General features: G+C 30.1%; 4 protein-coding genes across 5 annotated transcripts; 2 read left to right on the plus strand and 2 right to left on the minus strand.

Moving 5' to 3' along the window:
• Nucleotides 1–89: 89 nt before the first annotated feature.
• On the plus strand, nucleotides 90–8,481 carry Cad96Cb (protocadherin Fat 4-like Cad96Ca). 2 transcript variants are annotated; one of them, XM_089174390.1, is made up of 17 exons: nucleotides 90–1,485; nucleotides 2,874–3,160; nucleotides 3,262–3,354; nucleotides 3,475–3,582; nucleotides 3,664–3,765; nucleotides 3,840–3,965; nucleotides 4,044–4,238; nucleotides 4,416–4,503; nucleotides 5,974–6,083; nucleotides 6,164–6,310; nucleotides 6,395–6,509; nucleotides 6,590–6,659; nucleotides 6,725–6,835; nucleotides 6,902–7,075; nucleotides 7,140–7,399; nucleotides 7,943–8,217; nucleotides 8,346–8,481. In XM_089174390.1, exons 1-17 carry the CDS (start codon nucleotides 1,416–1,418, stop codon nucleotides 8,433–8,435), a joined length of 2,421 nt encoding a protein of 806 aa, XP_089030516.1. In that variant the 5' UTR covers nucleotides 90–1,415; the 3' UTR covers nucleotides 8,436–8,481. The 2 variants fall into 2 exon arrangements, with proteins under 2 accessions (XP_089030516.1, XP_089030517.1); XM_089174391.1 differs by having other exon boundaries at nucleotides 98–1,485; nucleotides 7,140–7,495.
• LOC107071085 (uncharacterized) lies at nucleotides 8,039–14,547 on the minus strand. Its single transcript, XM_089174393.1, has 5 exons — nucleotides 13,912–14,547; nucleotides 13,012–13,276; nucleotides 12,588–12,734; nucleotides 12,089–12,477; nucleotides 8,039–8,179 (listed from the first exon to the last, which is right to left on the minus strand). The coding sequence occupies exons 1-5, from the start codon at nucleotides 14,121–14,123 to the stop codon at nucleotides 8,176–8,178; spliced, it is 1,017 nt and encodes a 338-aa protein (XP_089030519.1). The 5' UTR covers nucleotides 14,124–14,547; the 3' UTR covers nucleotides 8,039–8,175.
• Nucleotides 10,497–12,089, plus strand: LOC107071087 (C-type lectin domain family 9 member A). The gene is made up of 5 exons (XM_089174397.1): nucleotides 10,497–10,566; nucleotides 10,721–10,939; nucleotides 10,998–11,102; nucleotides 11,187–11,478; nucleotides 11,564–12,089. The coding sequence occupies exons 1-5, from the start codon at nucleotides 10,497–10,499 to the stop codon at nucleotides 11,721–11,723; spliced, it is 846 nt and encodes a 281-aa protein (XP_089030523.1). The 3' UTR covers nucleotides 11,724–12,089.
• A 139-nt stretch (nucleotides 14,548–14,686) lies between the features above and the next one.
• On the minus strand, nucleotides 14,687–16,580 carry LOC107071086 (5'-deoxynucleotidase HDDC2). Its single transcript, XM_015329785.2, has 4 exons — nucleotides 16,383–16,580; nucleotides 16,051–16,175; nucleotides 15,737–15,905; nucleotides 14,687–15,657 (listed from the first exon to the last, which is right to left on the minus strand). Exons 1-4 carry the CDS (start codon nucleotides 16,431–16,433, stop codon nucleotides 15,427–15,429), a joined length of 576 nt encoding a protein of 191 aa, XP_015185271.1. The 5' UTR covers nucleotides 16,434–16,580; the 3' UTR covers nucleotides 14,687–15,426.
• Nucleotides 16,581–18,604: the final 2,024 nt, after the last annotated feature.

Genomic DNA, 18,604 nt, shown 5'->3' on the forward strand with positions numbered 1-18,604 from the left:
GTTCTGTAATAGAATTCAAAATAATAATATATATAATCCATAAATGTTAAAACATTTCTACAATATTATTCGTTAACAACAATATAAATAAATTATACGTTATCTTGTAATAGAAATATTAGAACCTTTGAAGAAAGAAATCACGTTACATCGAAGAAGAAGTTACGTGTGCAGTGTGCTATCAAAAAAGAAAAAGGAGGAGGGAGTAATGCATTGGGGATGAAGAAGAGGGGAGGAAGGTTACGCACTATAGCACGCGACTACTCATGTCAGTTGTTTGGTTGGTGTTAGTGTTGGTTTGCACGCATGCACGCATGCACGCACCCCTCGTTTCACTTTGAATGAAGGTGAACACCTGTTCACTTAGTCGTCGTGGAGTTGGAGTGGTCGGACCCCCCACTTCCGGTCGAATCGGAGGAGAACCTTCCCGAGAGTTGTGTTGTGCTCGCTTTGTTCATTATTACAACTCGTCTTTCGTAGTAACGAATCCAAAGTGAACAAAACTTGCTCATCTTCATTTAATTTATTATTGATTTATTTTTTTTAATGATTACGCGTCGAATTGTGATGTGATTTGAAAATATAGTGTGTGTGTGTGTGTATTTGTGTGATTGTATGTGAGATATTTTTTTGAGGGTAGACAGGTGTATCGTAAAGAACAGGTGGATTATTAGATAGTGTTTCTCTTTTGTTATTTTAGTTGAGTTTTAAGATTGATGGGTAATACGATTCTGATGACAAACGGCGTTCGTGGTGAGTATTTGTTTATAAATTCTTTTTTAAGATTTAGGATATTTCAAGTATTTGAATATTTACGGAAGTTCTTTCACGGAGGTTGCTCATGGATATGTTTGGGTTTACGGTTAACGAATTAACAGTACGGTGTCCCAGTGAGCTATATCAATTCATTTCAAATTATCTTTAATTAATATTGCAAATTAAATTACATTTAGCTTAAAAATAAATGTCAATCAATATATTCATTGGGATACTCGTAAACAGGGACAATTAGTATTATACTTTCTAATGTATAATCTGACAAAGATTTAGCGCAAAATCGAAAGGAAAAGCGAAAAAAAAAGGAAGGTCAAACTGAGATGGATGGGTGATGGTACTACTCTCTTTTAATTTTATAAATTACGAATTTAGAAACGTCTTTTCTGTAGGAAGTTGCCGCCGGTTCTGCACTTCGATGATGCCAAGAGTCCTACATAACCACGTAATAAAGGAGTTTCTCTGCATGCTTTCTAACCACGCGTTATGAACAACAACCTTACCCCCCTCGAGTTCGAAATATCACTTATTCAAAGATCATTTGTTCAAATATTTTCTGATCATTGATGTTAAAGAAATTTTATCTCGTTACAGATGCATCAGGAAAAACTCGAATTGGTGGATTATGACATTGAGTCGCTATGGGGACCAGTTTACAAAAGATCTTAATTCTTATTTTTTCCTGTATGCTTCAATTAGTTACAGGACAATGTGAGTTATATTAAATATAATTTGATAATATTATTTTGTTAAGATTAGTTTAAGGGTAGGGAAAGAAAAAATAGCTTCGTGAAAGATTGGAAAAAGGAAAAGTTAGTTAGTTAGTTAGTTAGTTTGAAGTTGTAACAATATTTTGTACAACTTTACAATCGAGTTTGCCTTAGGATTTAACCGGAACTTCGCTCCAGGGAAGCGCGCATATCTACCCTCTCGCATACTTTCGTTCGTATGTAATCGTTTGCTATACTACTCGTTTATACAACACATAGATGCAACGAAAAGGTGCTCAGGTAAAACACAAACGCAACTTACTTACATCGTTTTTGCTTAGTTCGAACAAAATCTTTTTCTTCTTTTATTAATGAGATTATTGTTAGACCAATTGATTGAATTTCCAAAAGAAAAGAAAAAACACAGAAGAATTTGAACGCATACAATTGTATAAGAATCTATGGATGTGTGCGACCGATTCAAGCAGGACGTTGTGAAATCCTTGGAGAGACATCCGGCACGCGTCGTAATACCAAACGAAATTTGATGAAAAAAGGACACCTAACGTTACACCAGGTGTTGTATCGATTACATCAAGTAGTTCGATACGAGAAATTTCACGAGATATCTTAGTTTTCAATGCTTGAATGCTTCAATGCACCGATGCTTTTTTAGCAACGGTAACAACGCCCATTCTTCTTTCATTTCTCTTCATTTTTATTTATTATTTATTACATATATATTACTTTTCGAATCAAATTTTAGATTTCACAAGTAACATATGTATGAACCGTTTATTTGAAAAGTAACCCAAGTCCATTTGAATATATTTTGTTATTGTAATGTAACGTTATAAACAACTGGAAACTTCCACTTGAAACTTATTGCCATTAAAAACATTTGACGGAAAAAAATAAAAGGTGGGCTTAGGTCATTATTCAAATAAACGGCTCATTTATTCTGCTCGTTCAAAGAATATATAAATTGATCAATACACCACACATACTCGTTTGAAATTCGATTTAACACAATCACGAATATATCTTTTGTCAAACCTGAAAGACAATTCTTTGAAATTTTGGCTTCGCTGGAATTGTTAAAAAAAAACCGGTTTTTATTTGGCGAAAAACCGGAAACCACAAATGACAACTGACACTGGCCTGACGTACTTATATACATTCTATCGTGAGAAAATATTTTCGTATTTAAACGATGAATACATTAAATTTCTAAAGTTCACCACTTCCTTTAATTAATATTACAAATAGGTTAATTGTAGTCTACTGCATATTATTTGTTGCACTTAACACATTAATTTTTGTCTATATCTATCATTGTGTTTTATTTTGTATTCTTTCTTTGTTGATATATTTGATTATTGAACACAGTGATCCGAGACACGAGATGTTTCTTGGAAAACGGTGCTACGGCAGCTCATCTTTTTGTCAACGAGGATCACGCAGTTGGAGATATCGTCGGCGTACTTGGTGTCTTAGGAGATCCAGGACCACACGGGGACATTAAATTGAGACTCCAAGAACTCGATAGTCCTGTAGAATTTTCACCTTACTCGAAAAACTTAACTTTAACAAGACCATTAGATAAGGAAGGTGTTGACGGACCTGCAAGTGTTTACGTTAACGTCATATGTGAAAGAAAACGTACATTAGATCCTGTTAGTACAAATCTTTACTTTAGCAAAGAAAAAATATCGATCCTAGACACGAACAATATTAATTCTTTAGTATGTTCTATTTTATTTTCTTTTTAATTCAGGGTTTCGTGATACCAGTTAATATTCGCGTGACTGATGCCAATGATAACGCTCCTCAATTCGTAAATGCACCTTACGTATTAAATATTTCAGAGGTAAGAAACAAATAAAAAAAACAAAAAACCCCTTTATGATATATACGATGAAAAGAAGAATCTAATTAAAGTGCAATAAACCTAATGTGCATACGCATTATACATCCGTTTCGTTTTTAGGTCACGGTCGTTGGCACAAGAGTATTGCAGGGTGTTCGAGCAGTGGATGCAGATCAGCCAGGGCCTTATTCTACTGTGCAATATGCCGTTTTACCGGGGCCTCATTCTGTACATTATTTTATTCATTTTCTTTTTGATATCAATTATTAACATATATATTTTATATGTATATTTTTTTGTTGTATATAGGAATACTTTGTTTTTGTGAATGCATTAGAGGGTACATTAGTATTAAGAAAACCATTGGATTACGAAGTTCTTACAAATTTTTCTATCGATATTCGAGCACAAGTAAGTTGACTAATAGATTTTTGGAATTATTATTAAAAAGATAAAATATGAAATAATATATTTTTATTTGATAGGATCAGGGTAATCCACCACGATCCTCGACAACGACGTTATACGTAAACGTAATTGATGCCGATGATCAAAATCCTGCGTTTCTCAATGATCAGTACAAAGTCAAAGTTCCTTCTCAAATGAAAACGGTAATTGTAGATCAAATTTCAATAATAATAATTCTCATAGGAGAATAATAATAATATATTTATTATATTTTCTTACAGAGAACAGTTTTGAAAGTGGAACCAGCATCGATAAAAGCTGTCGATCAAGATAGTGGTATCAATGCACCCGTTAGATATACTATTCAAGGAGGAATTTTACCTTTCCTAATATTAAATCCTGATACAGCTGAAATATCTATTATAAGATCGTTGCAAGATAACGAATTGCTATCTCCAGCTACTATTGTCGTTAAAGTGAGTTTTATACCTTGTCCCCTTTACAAATAATATATTTTCTTTTTAATACTTTGTGTGTGTGTGTATGTTCTGCAAATGAATGATGCAGCGTTTAAAAAAGTATTAACAAGCATCTATATATCTATTGTGTATACTTGTAAGACACGGTTTCTAATTTTGTCATTGAATTCTTAGGCCACACAGATAGACAATCCTGATAGATATGCATTGGCAACTATCGTTGTATCTCGAGAGGATGTTTATGGGACAGGTCCTACAGCAGGTAAATAATTATACTAATGAATATGTCACACTGGTTAGACAGTTAAAGTTTAGTTTATCTGCACATCACTTATAGTAGTAGGCACTCGTTAAAATGAAAATAAAATCTTTGCTGGAACAATATGCTTAAATTATTCGATCTACAAGTAAGTTTCCAGCGTTTTTCATAAAATTTGAGAATTTATTCTGAAAAAATGGTTGCATATTTTTCATTCGAAATATTGTCCATCGGAAGATACAATTTTTTCCCATCTTTCTGGCAATTTGTGAATTCCAGACCAAAAAAAGTTTTCGTCTTTTGAGCCTAAGAATGTATTGAGCCAATTTTTGATTCCCTCTACTGAAGTGAAGCACATTTCGGTAAGAACATTCTGCATCGACCGAAACAAGTGGTAGTCGGATGGTGCCAAACCTGGACTATATGGCGGGTGAGGTAGAATTTCCCATCCACTATTATCCAAGTAGTTTTTGACCGAAGCAGCAACATGTGGCCGAGCGTTGTCGTGGTGAAAAATTACAGACTCGTGTCTGGTCTGATATTCTGGCCGTTTTTCCGCCAATGCCCGCTTCAAACGAATTAGTTGGGTTCGATACAATAGTCCTTTGATGGTTTAACTACTCGGAAGCAGTTCGTAGTATATGACACCCTTCTGATCCCACCATATGCAGAGCATGATCTTATTCATGTGAATATTTCGCTTCGGCGTCGATTTGGCCAGCTCGCCAGGCTTTGCATATGTTTTTTTGCATTTAGGATTATCATAACAGATCCACTTTTCGTCACCAGTGACAATACGATGCAAAAACGACTTTTATACCGCTACAGCAACATTTTTGACATGCAAAATCGCCGTTCGACATCTCTCGGCTTCAACTCATACGACACCCAATTTCCAATTTTTTGGATGAATCCCAAAGCTTTCAGGCGCAAGAAAATGGCTTGTTGTGTGACACCCAATGATGCAGCAAGCTCTTCTTGAATTTGACACGGATCCTCATCCAGCAAAGCCTCCAATTCCTCGTCTTCAAAATTTTTCGGCTTTCCGGAGCGCTCCTTGTCTTCAACGTCAAAATCACTATTTTTGAACCGTTTGAACCACTTACGACACGTCGATTCACCAATACATTCCGCCCCGTAAGTTTCCAGGAGCAAACGATAGGCCTCAGCTGCACTTTTCTTCATATTAAAAAATAGAAGTAGCGTTTCCCGAAAATGACGTTTATTTGGCACATAACTTGCCATGTTTTTGCTTCATAAAATATACGACGCCGATAGAAATGCGCCAATATGATGATGCAATGTTGTTAATAAATACACAAGCTTCGAAAATGACACATGAGATGTGACATTTCTGCCCGGAATTTACTCGTGATATCATCTATTAAAAAACGCTGTAAACTTACTTGTAGACCCAATAATATAATATTATTTATTTGAATTGATTATTAACGCAATACATTTTATAATTAGGTGGCCGAATACCAATAAAATTTACCCTGAAAGATTACCAAGTAAAAATTCCTGAAAACACGCCATCAGGTAGTGTTATTTTAACCATGAACGTCAATAAAGCTGATTCCGTAAGTATTTTTTAATAATACAATTGAGTTATATTTTATTTCTTAAGTTAAAATAAAATTCTATTCTTAATGTGTTTCAGACATTAAAATTTTGGCTCGTAGGAGCAGCCGAAGATTTGGAAAGGTTTTCTGTAACACCTTCTGGCGAATTAATATTAAAGGGTACACTTGATTATGAGAAAAGAACTCAACATAGTTTTTTGGTCCATATTACTGACGGTTACTTTGTATGTCTATTTTAAAATAGTTGTTTTTCTTTTTTAAAAAATATTTTTTATTTTATTTTAATGTATACTTTATTTGGGATTTAGAACGATACGTCTAGGGTGAACGTATCAATCGAAGATGTTAACGAATGGGAACCAAGATTTCGACATCCAAGATATGAATTTCATGCACGTTCTTTAAAAGAAGGTTCTATCGTCGGTAAGTTACATTTATAATATTATATAGATCAATATTATATCGTATTTAGAAAAGAATATCGACTACATATAAATTTTTAGGAAGATTGGAAGCAGCAGATGGTGACAGAGATGATACAGTTCGATTATCATTAAGGGGTCCGGATGCAAGGTATATATTTTTGTTAAATAACAATATTTATTTATATATTATAACAGTTTATATGAAATTTGTAGATCATTCGAAATACACGACAATGGTGAATTGATTTTAAGATCAGCAAACACCATAAATGGTTCTATGGCACGTTTGGTAGCTGTTGTATCAGATTCGGGACGTCCTGCAAGGTACATATAAATTGTAATTATTTTTCTTTTAATGAATAATAATAATAATAATAATATTATTTTCAGATCGAGTATGGTACCAGTAATAGTTCACATACCGAATGGTGCGTCATTACCTGTTGCGGCAAGAGCTGCACCTGCTTGGTTAGGTAGCAGTGTACTTTTGGTAGCAGTTTTTGGTGCTGTTTTAGGACTACTTGGTGTCGTCATACTTATTCTTATTCTTTACATATACAAACAGTAAGTTGATTATATACAAGAAACAAAAATGAGCATAGATATTATAATAAAAATAATTTAACAGCAAGGGTAGTAAAAGTGGTGGATCAGTAAGTTCAGTTGGAACCGGTTATCGTGAAAAATCGCCAGTCCCGTCAGCCTTGAGTCCAACCCCACAAGTATTAGGTGCCAGTATTCTTCAAGATACTATGGAAAATAGTTACAGGAAACGTTCTACTACAAACGAAAGTGGAAGTAACGCTAATGAAACCGTCACCGATCTAGATGCACCTTCTACTGGTTTCGGAGAATTGAACGAGCGTGCCTACGCTGCAACGATTAAAAGTATGTTCCCGTCACGAGTTATTCGTGACGGTACGATGCGTTCTTCCTCTTCTTCTTCTCAACGTTTCGAACATCGATTCTTACGTGTTAACTCAAGTATGTCAGGAAGATGCCAAGTTAATAGTCTCAATCCTTTTTTCTCTACGATCGATGAAAATCGGCTTAGATATTATTGGCTTTGATTGAATCACAAATGCTCGTACATTGAAATTGCATAATGAATTGTTTTTTTGTAAAATTTATACAAACTATTTTTGTTCTCACTAATAATATAATTGTCATCGTTATTTATGACATATATATATCCGAAAAATTGAATCACAGTGTACTTTTTGTTGTTGCGATTAAGTTTAAGAAGAAAAGTATATTCGACTTGAGATTGTTCAAATTACATTTTTCCTTTTATAATAAAAATAACATTGAGATATAAAATAAATCGAATGAAAAATGTCAAAGAAAGGAGAGGAAGGTGTGTGTGAGTGTGTGTGTGTGTAACTTTGAGGGAACTTCATTGGTTCAACTACTAAATGTTATTGGATGCAGGTGTCGCGTCGGCTAGACAACTACCTCTCTATGCTAGGCATAAAATTGCACCAGCACCTGCAAATCCACCTGCCTTATCAGCAACATCAAACATTCCGAATATCGGTGGTCTCGTTCAAAACATGAACGACTTGAGTGCAAGGAACAATTTAGATGCAACTTCCCATGATTCGTCAACTTGTTCCGGTGATCCACCGGATTCTTTGATGACTGTTTGGCCAGTTGGTTCTATGTCACCTAGGGTAAAAAAACTTTCTTGGGACGACGACGATAGGGTAAGTTTGATATTATCAATTTATTATTATCATAGAAGAAATCTTGTTAAAAATATTAAGCTATTTCATTTTTTTTTTATACGAAACCGAATGAATAACTTTCTTTTCTTGTATTTTTTATATTTTAGACTGTTGAAAGTATCGACGTAAGAGCAGAAACCAGGCCAGGAAGTACTAAAACTGAAACTGAACGTCTAAATCTTACCGTTTATTTTTGAAATGTTTAATTTTTTAATTAACGATATATTACTTTTCATTTTTTTTCTGTACATTTTCTTTATCGAACGAACCAACAAAATAATTTCATTGTTAAACCTTTGCACTCGAGTGGCGCTGATACGGCGACCGGCAGATGTAAGTGGCAACTCGAAAGGCGCTGATACGGCGCCCGGTGACTGATTTGAAGTCTTTTGTTACTCAATCTGCTTATTTACGATGAGTGATAAGATATTTCTTATAAAATATACTTAAAGATAATACTTAAAGGGTTGAAAAGGGTTTGTAAGGTTTGCTCTGATCGTAATACACCTGAAGGTACGCCGGAAGTAACATATTATTGTGATACGTGTCCAGATAAACACCTAGGATGTATCTTGGCTATTGTTTTATAAAAAATCATACACAAAAACTAATTACAGAGTATAATATTTCTCAAATTTTCATGTTTTTTGATATAAAAATAAATAAATTGATGAAATTTGATTATTTGTATACGTTTGTTTGTTTATAAATAACTTTTAAAGTCACATTTCATTCAACATTTGTAAAATGTTTCCCTAATTTGGCCGAAATTATTGCTCCAGTTGCTGGTTAGCGCAAATGAAAAAAGGGCCTCGAGTGCAAAGGGTTTATAATAACATCGTATAACTAATTTGAAAGAAAAAAATTAAAAAAACAAAAAAAAACAGAGACAATAATAGTATTATTATATTATATAATAGTTTAGGATTGTTCTTTCTAATTTGGATAAATTGAAAAATCATTATCTTACGTCAACTATTGTATCTATATTCTTTTGTTTATATATATATATATATATATATTTCTACTACTAGACAGTGAAACCTGTATACGTGAACTCTAATACTTTTTCATTCTACGTAATCGAGAACATTGAGGTCAGTAGGTCAATCTTTGCGGACGGTCTCTTATTCAGGAAGTAAACCCGGATTTTGCGAGATCATGATCAACCCAAAATAAAAGGGACCAATTTCAAAACATATCGAATACTATGATGATATTTCTATCATCTATATATATATACATAATATACAAGGTGGGACAATAATTCTGTCCATTTTGAATATTCTTTTTTTTTTTTAAATGAAAATACATTGAGAATAAAATATGATCAGAATGAGATATTTTTATTCATTTTTTTCCTTTTACAATAATGAAACTTTTTTCTAATACGATTTATAGATTTATTGTTCCCATACTGTATTTAAGTATTATGTATACGTATATAATACTTTATAAGTAAAATGAGAAGAAAAAGTTTTGTAAATACTGAGATAAATATTTGTTATTAATAAGAGCCGAGTTACCAAATGATCATTAATTTTGCGTTACAGATTCTTATGGTACATTTAAATGATTTATTTTATATATATATATAAGTTTGAAAATAATTGAATAAATGAATGATTATTATGTCATTATCATTGTTATAATCTTTTCGAAAAATGGATAATAAACTTGATGAAAATAATTATTAATATTATACTTAACGCACGTGTCTAACTTTCATAGTATCAATCGTCGTATAAAATGACATTGTAAATGAATTTGTAAAAGAAAGTGACTTGTTTTTCGAGGAGGGGAGAAAGTGACCCAGAGAAGTTCTCAGAAACTGATCATCATCCTTTCGTATCGTTTATCGACAGTCGCACGTTGAACGTTTACAAGTAAAGAACACGGTATATACGTGCGTGTGTACGTCTGTGTATTAAAAATATATTTTAAACATCTAATTACAATAATTGAATAAGAATATAATTATATCGTAATTTTTGATAGTCAGTTAGAAAAACAAACAAAATATCTATTAGGACGTTTACTTTATTCGTCATCACTTTACTTTTAAGATATGCAACGGTGATACACACGGAGAAAGCGGGAAATTCCAGAGTCATTGACAACGATTACTATAAAGGTATAAACGATTAAAAATTATGTGACGTATAGTTTCTTTTTTATTTTAAATTTTGGAACATACTGTATATAAGAAAAGTGATAATTAATTTAATCTTTTTATCAAATTACAGATCGCGAAAATCATGAGACGCTTGCGTACACATTTATCAATATTTCTGATAACATCGTCAATGATCATCATAGATATTTCGGGTATATTAACAAAGAGGAAATCTATATATATATTTACACATTATTCTTTCAATAATTAATTAATTTGACAATAAGAGAGGGTGAAGAAACAAATTAAAAATAATTTATTCTTTTTTTTTTCATTTGATTTTGTATTTTATGCAACTATTATTAGCCGAGTCCTTGTTAACATCGACAAACGACACAAATATACTTGGAACTCATAAAATAGGACCATGGAGTGAAATTTTAGAGGATTGGATCGTTTCTGCAGCGAATCCAGGTACGTCAAGAGTATCTAAGGTAATGAAACTAGGTGACAAAGTGTTGACAGTGTCAACCAAAGGAACACCGAATAAGAGGGACGTTTCTGAGACGGATATTTATTTGTTAGGTAAGAATTTGATTGAAAAATGTATGAATTTATTGAAATAATACAGATTTATTTTCAGGTGCTATAGAAAAACTTGTCTACCGTGTGGATTACGTTGAAAAACGTTTGAGAAGAGCCGAAGAACTTTTGTATTACGTTATTTCTGGATCTACTTCTATCAAAGGTTTAATTAATTATTAATTTCAGTATAATTAAGACGATTACCTTTTATTTTTGTATATTTCAATGATTGATTTCAATTTTATAGAATCCTGTCCAACGAATTATACCAGTATTGGTAGATATTGCTATTATTTTAGCGATCGTGAATACGATTGGAAATCATCTGCCAGTCTTTGTCGAGGTATGGCTGGTCATTTGGTCGAATTCGAGACAATAGTAGAAAATCAGGATGTAATATCGCATATACAAGGAAATGCGAAATTAAAAGGAAAACATTTTTGGACGGGTGGTTTGAATCCTGGTCTTTTATGGATTTGGGCTGGTAGTGCAAGACCTGTACATAATGATACTAAACAAGCTGTAATTGGAAATGGCAGGTTATTATTATTTATTTCATTATTTTCTATCTTCTTTTTTTTTTTTTGCTTTTATACCTTATCTAACTTTTTTTTATCTTTTCAGGTGTTTGAAATTATCTTACGATCTAGCGTCGAAAATTTATTCTTACAAGGGGGAGGAATGCGCGTCGAGACAAAAATTTATTTGCGAATTGACCACCGATGACGAATCGGCAAATAAAATTGAAAGAACTGCAAGAATATTATCCGATACAATTGGTTAAATTTAAGGATTTTTTTTTTTACTTATCTAGGATTATTTAATTATTTATCTATTATGCAATGTACCTCAGGAATATCTTCCTATATTTATTAACAAATTTAATTTTTTTATTAAAAAAATAATTTATTTGTTAAAATAAATAATGTATATTGATTTTACATCAATAGAATTTTGTTTTAAAATCTTTGTTGAGTAAACATTTTTGTTAATATTATCTTTAAGTATTTTATAGAAGCCTTTTTTAATTTTATTAAACCCTTATTATAAATAGTACCTTTTACTTTGTATATATAATTAATAATACTGAATTTAAACAATTATTATAAAAAATAAACTCTCTTTGTATTAAATAAATAATCATCTTACTTGGAAGAAGATTGAGAAGAAATCTTTTCCGAAAGTTTATTCGCAGCATGATGAGCAAGTATTAAACTTCGTTTCCAATCGTTGACAAAAGTATAAACTTCTTCACTTTTAATAATTAAACCACCATTTTTCACAATAGCATTTTTAGCTTTTATTATTTCATCGTTATCGATACCACGACAACAATCTTCGATAAGGATAACCTTATATCCAAGTTTCAATGCATCAAGACAAGTTTCTTTAACGCAAACATCCAATGCCAATCCACAAACGTATAAATCGGTTGCTTGGATTTTCGACAAAACACTCTCCATTTCCGAACAAGCTTCTTCATTATCTCTCGTGAAGACTGAATAAGCTTCTACATCTGGATTTTGACCTTTACATATCTTAAATACCGATAGAGTATATACAATAATTATTTGTTATATTTTAAATAGTAATAATAATAATAATAATAATAATAATAATAATAATGATTAATTTTAAATGTAAATACTTGTATAGATTTCGGTAATATATGTAAATCTTGATGTAATTCTGATCCCGGTGTGCCCATTACACAATGTTTCGGCCATAATGTTTGTTTTACGTGTGGTTTTAAAAATGTTACTTTATCGTATAATACAGCTTTTTCTTGTTTAATCTACAAATAAAAATAATATTTGACGTTGATGATGTATGTTACGCGTTGTGTTATTCTTTTATAACGCACGTGTAACGCATGTGACAGATTGTTTTTACACCTTTTTTACGATATTTTTAATGTTTTAAAATCTAATGAGAAATATTTAAAAAAAGAAATAAGAAGGAAATAAGCCAATGAAAAAATATGCTGTTATTTGATCGCGTCTTTTTCTGGATTTATGTAGTTTGAGCTTAATATTATAACATAAATGTTATAAAATTTGAGATATGCATACTTGAGACGTTGGATGAAGTTCTCGTAAATGAAGATTTTCGTAAAAACTAATATGATTTTCAGGATGATAATCCAATGTGTAAACAACTTTATTCCAATCAACTTTGCTCAATATATTATTGATCGGTTCTATTACCTCATAACCATCATGCTTACTCTTACAATTATATAATGCTAATGATCCGTGAATAAAATCGTTTTGTACATCAACTACTACCAATACGTTAACAGGATTTACAATTGGTTGTATCCATTTTTTAAAGCATCTATAAAGAGGAAAAGTATTACATAAGTGTTGTATAAGTTCGAATAATACTCTCTAATTAGAACAAATTATTTCCACTTATGTCACCAAATGAGACAGACAAATAGAATAATGATAGATAATAACGTAGATGATATAATGATTAGTAATTACATATTGTTCTTTTGAAAAATGTTCATCTAATATGTTACATCTTTTATGTTTTTTTTCTCTAACAAGATTTAAATCGTTTATATTTCCCGCCAAATTTGTCATTAATTAATCGTTAATATTTGAATATCCTTAAACGGGTAATTCTTTAAAATTCTTATTGTCATATTTATCTATACACTTATAGATTTTTCTATGAATAATATTAATCGGTAAACCAGTATTTAAATAAGGATTAATAAAACAAAAAGAAAAAGATCAATCTTTATCTTAAATTATTGATCATAAGTTTACACTTGACTACTTTCTTTTTTTATCGTTACTTTATGATCAATTTGTAATTCAAATTTTTATTTTTACAATGAAATTATGAATGAATTAAACATTGAAACGTTTGTAAAAAAAAATCATCAAAAGAAGTAGAATGAATGTATACAGGTATATTTTATATATAAGAATAATATTTTGAAATATATCGTACGATACCTGTCCCAATCTTTTCCTTTCAAACCACTTTCTTCATTCGTATGAAGCTTTTTAAAAATGTCTTCAACTCTCCATTTATTATCAATAATTTCTTCTTCGAAAAGTTCTTTGCATAGGAGGATAAATTCTTGTTCATCCAGGACACCGTCTTCGTTAATGTCAAATTTTTTGAAAACATTATCAGCTGATTTCCAATTCTTTGGGTTCTTCATGTCGATAACGTTGATAAAAAAGATTTTGCGTTATTACAAATATCGCGAGATTGTTATTTGTTTGATTTTAATTGAAAATTTTTGAATAAAATTTATAAAAAGAAAAATATAAAAGGAAAGACAACTTTAATGAACACCGTTGGAAGACAAGTTACAAAACGATGTGTTTACGAACGTTGTATTCAAACTGACTGATGTGAGTTACCTTGTGCACTACCTTAAATACCATACAGTGTTCTCAACATAAAAATATGATCGATAACTTTAATCGTTACGAAAACAATAATCATTTGAATTATTCATTTAAACATCACTTGAATTTTTAAAAAGGATAGTTAATATTTCAAAAAGATTTATATCGTGTTGCATATAATATTTTGTTCCTCTTATAAAAAAATCAATATCTTTCATTTCATCTATTAATCAGCGACTTCTATAGTTTTTCTCGCGAATTAATATTTATTTGTATCATTTCATCATTAGAACATGATGAATGATTCTATTCTTATGATGATAAATATTTAATTACTTTTATTATAAGGAAATATGATTTAAGCATGAAGTATATATAAACTTATGTTTATTTATGCATTTACTTAATTGAATTTTTTATTTATTTCTATGCATGCGTTTATTACTATACGGTATGGATCAAATATTTAAATACTAAAGTTTAAGTACTATGCACCGATATGCACAATAGCAATAATACATTAACTGAAATATTTGATATACAATTTATGTACAATATATTTTATTTGTCATCGTGTTAAGACCATAGCTCTATCATTAGATTTTCTTTTTTTCATTTTTCTAATGGTTTATCAAGTGATAAACAACTTAATTTTGCACATATATATATACATTATTCAGATAATTTTAATTAAAAGTAAGCATGTTAATAATAATTTTGAAAAATATATTAGAGAGCATTTTACTAGTATAAACATTTAATCTTGTAAGTGTAATAATCTTCTTTTATTACACTTACTTTATATTAGATTAAAATTCTTACATCTTTGGTCAGACATTAACAAAAATTTTAAAATAATACAGAAGTAAAGAGTTACATGCTTTGTAATTAGAACTTTCTTTTTCTACTTATTCTTTCAATAAATATAATATTAAAAGTAACGTTTTAACTAGCTAAACATATAAAAAGGTTATGTTCACTGTTTTCTTAAATGAATTACAAATTAGTAAATAGTACAGTTTTTATGTATAATATAAAAACTGTGTATTTTTTTTTTTTTGTATTAACTTTATGCGTATAAAAATGAAATCCATTTTATAATCAACTTTGTCATTCTGTTTTACTTAAATTGGGAAATAGACGATTCCTTTCGATAATAATTTCAGTTGCAATCTTATTGACGAAAGGATTTTTAATTTTGTCTACCGATGATGTAAAAAATTCCTGTAATTGACCAGGTATATTATCTCGTTTCTCATATTCATACGCTTGCATAATTAAATCCAATCTGTCTAAGTCCTTTACGTATTGAGCTTCTGGAGACTCTTGCCTTTCGTATTCCTATATACATATACATTTATACAAAATAAAGATAATCATATTATAAAAAATAAATGACTCGTAAAGAAAATAAACTTACACGAAACATTTGTAATATAGTTGGCCCTTTGTCGCCTAAAAGTTGACAGATCTCTTCCATCGCAACATCTTCTCGTTTATGTTTTTCTTCAGGAGTGACACCGCAGTAAGGTGTTATATCCCCGACAATGCATTCAGCTAAATCATGAATTAGTGTCATTTGCAATATTCTAAAAATAATATTACAATGTACTTCCTATTAGTAAATCTTGTAAATGGTGTATCGAATATGGAATGCTCAAACAGCGAATAATGCTGAATTTTCCAAAGATAGGAATAAGAAAATCAAAAAGAAAAAGTAAATGAATTTCTTACTTGCTAGTATCTAAATTATCCTTGCTATCTATTAATAATGAAAGAATAGCCATCCTGTACATATGTCCTGCTATTGTTTCTGGATCAGGAATGTTTTTTTTTACCCATCCTGTTCTTTTCATGTGCTGAAACAATATAAAATAGGTTAGGTAAGTTGGTTATTAGATAATTAAATCTATAAGACGAGAAAATGTTTGATTTTAAATGGCATAAGCGTGCCACGAACAAAAAGACATTTATCTATTTTATTAAACATATTATAGAATGTTAATGTTCACATATTGTAAACAATAAACACATTAGATTGACTTTAATTATTTAATAATTATTACCTTAAGGCGTCCAACCAATTCCATAAATTCATGTATTTTCTTCACTTCCATATTTCTTACCTTCTGAAAATTAGCACCAAATTCAAAATGAATTTATATAACTACAATGTAAGATACTGAGTTGACGAACGATCGCTGCTTTAAATTTGTGTCATAAGGAACGATTTTTTTCGATAACGATTGGTCGATTTCCAACTTTCGATAACGGTATCATTCGATTGGATGATTAATTTTAAACTCTAATTAGCGTTCAAAATTCGTTTATTATTTTAATATAAAACAAATTCTAAGATTGTTATACTGATTATTATCATTTGTAATATTACAATTAAATAATTATTTATGTTACGATTAATAAATAATTATAATTCTTTAAGTATATATTGTTAAAGATGATTTTATTTATATATTGACAGTTTCTCTTGTTTCGACACAATTAAAGGTTAGCATATCTGTTAATTAAAAAATGTTAACAAATTATATGAAATCTGGCAATGTTTCTACTGATTTATCAATATGTAATTTTTTTATATAAATTTGTTTTAGATCATTACAAATAATGACAAGATATAAAATTGAAATAGTATTTTTAATTTCAGACGTTAATTATATTGTTAAAATTATTTACTTATGCTCTGCATATGGCAGTGTTTTCAAATATTCATAATACACATGAGGTATATAAGGTAATAATTACTTCATTTATGATACGAAACTTTGTAACTTAACTTTCTGTTAATAATAATGCATTTATTATATAGCGAATATTCTATATCGAAGGAGTATATATATATATATATATATATATATGTATATATATGTATATATATGTATATATATGTATATATGTTTCTTTAAAATCAATTGGCGTTGTTCACCGACAAAGAATTTAGTCTATAGATGGAATGCGGTTTTGGACATCGTCCAAAAAGTGAAATTTTGTCGATATTTGATAAATCTATGCACAAATCTATGTATTTTTCTTTCTATATGATAATGTAAACATTCATATATAATCTATTATACAAATCGAACATTTAATAATCCAATAATAACAAAATTTATATAAACGATATGTGAAATACCATGGTATATATTCAATGACCTTCATACTGTCAGTGTGTAGTCGTGCATATATAAATTTCCGCAATGACGCGCGATTAGGCGCGTACGATTAAGCAAAGAAAGTATATACGATGGTAATAACGTGGGTTATTTAGTAACACACGTTCGATACAAACGCTTTTCTGCTCATCATCTATAGGGATACCTTAATCAATCGATAGAAGAAGAATACATGATGTTGTTTATCATACGAAGAAATTTCTTTCATCTTCTTCTTTTTCTTCTTCTTCTTCTTACCCTAAATATGTTAAATGAAACTAATTCAATTCATTCAGGTATTCTTATTTTATCTAATATATATTTTTTTATCTCGATCGTTTGACGAATTGTTTTCTTTTTTTCTTTTTTTAAATTAAAATCAAATAAACAATACTATTCAAAAATCAGATTTCTTTACAAGTTCATAAATATATACATAGTATGTATTTACGTACGCAGGACTTGGATACTATCTTCTCAAATTATAATCAATAGATAACCGTCGGAACGGCGCCAAAACTTATTTTTATTCTCTTCCAACGATCCATTTCCTGTAAAAGACGATACACAAAATTCTCTTACATTTAATAGATTGACAAACATAGTTTCTTCGAATAATCAAACCTCTTTTTAAAATGAATCTAATAAATTATATTAGAGAAAAAAAATATATGAAAACATCAACTAATATGTATATATATATATTGTTTGTCCCCAGACGATAATCCAACGATTCCGAACGAATCGTAAATTTCATCAAGGTATGGGATCGAGCTAGTAGGTATCATTGAAACATCGATCAGTATAGCTGTCCAATATTTTACAGGACGGTAACCATTGACGGTATACGGTTGACGTGATAAACCATTCCAGTGACCGATCGATAAGCGAATGTTATTAAGCGTAAAAGAAGATTGGTTTATTATAAAACCAAATTTACAAACCATTAAACCATTTTTTCTACCATAGGAAATTTTCCTTAATTTATTCAACAAATTTTAACGATATCGATTTGAAATCCATGGTATATATATATATATATATATATAGGTATGTATATATAATACGATTACATATATATATATATATATAAAACACACTGTTTGATTTTCCTAGAA

This window comes from Polistes dominula, unplaced genomic scaffold, assembly GCF_049000335.1.
Source record: "Polistes dominula isolate Pdom_NZ unplaced genomic scaffold, Pdom_raw_medaka contig_83, whole genome shotgun sequence".
NCBI classification, from domain to species: domain Eukaryota; kingdom Metazoa; phylum Arthropoda; class Insecta; order Hymenoptera; family Vespidae; genus Polistes; species Polistes dominula.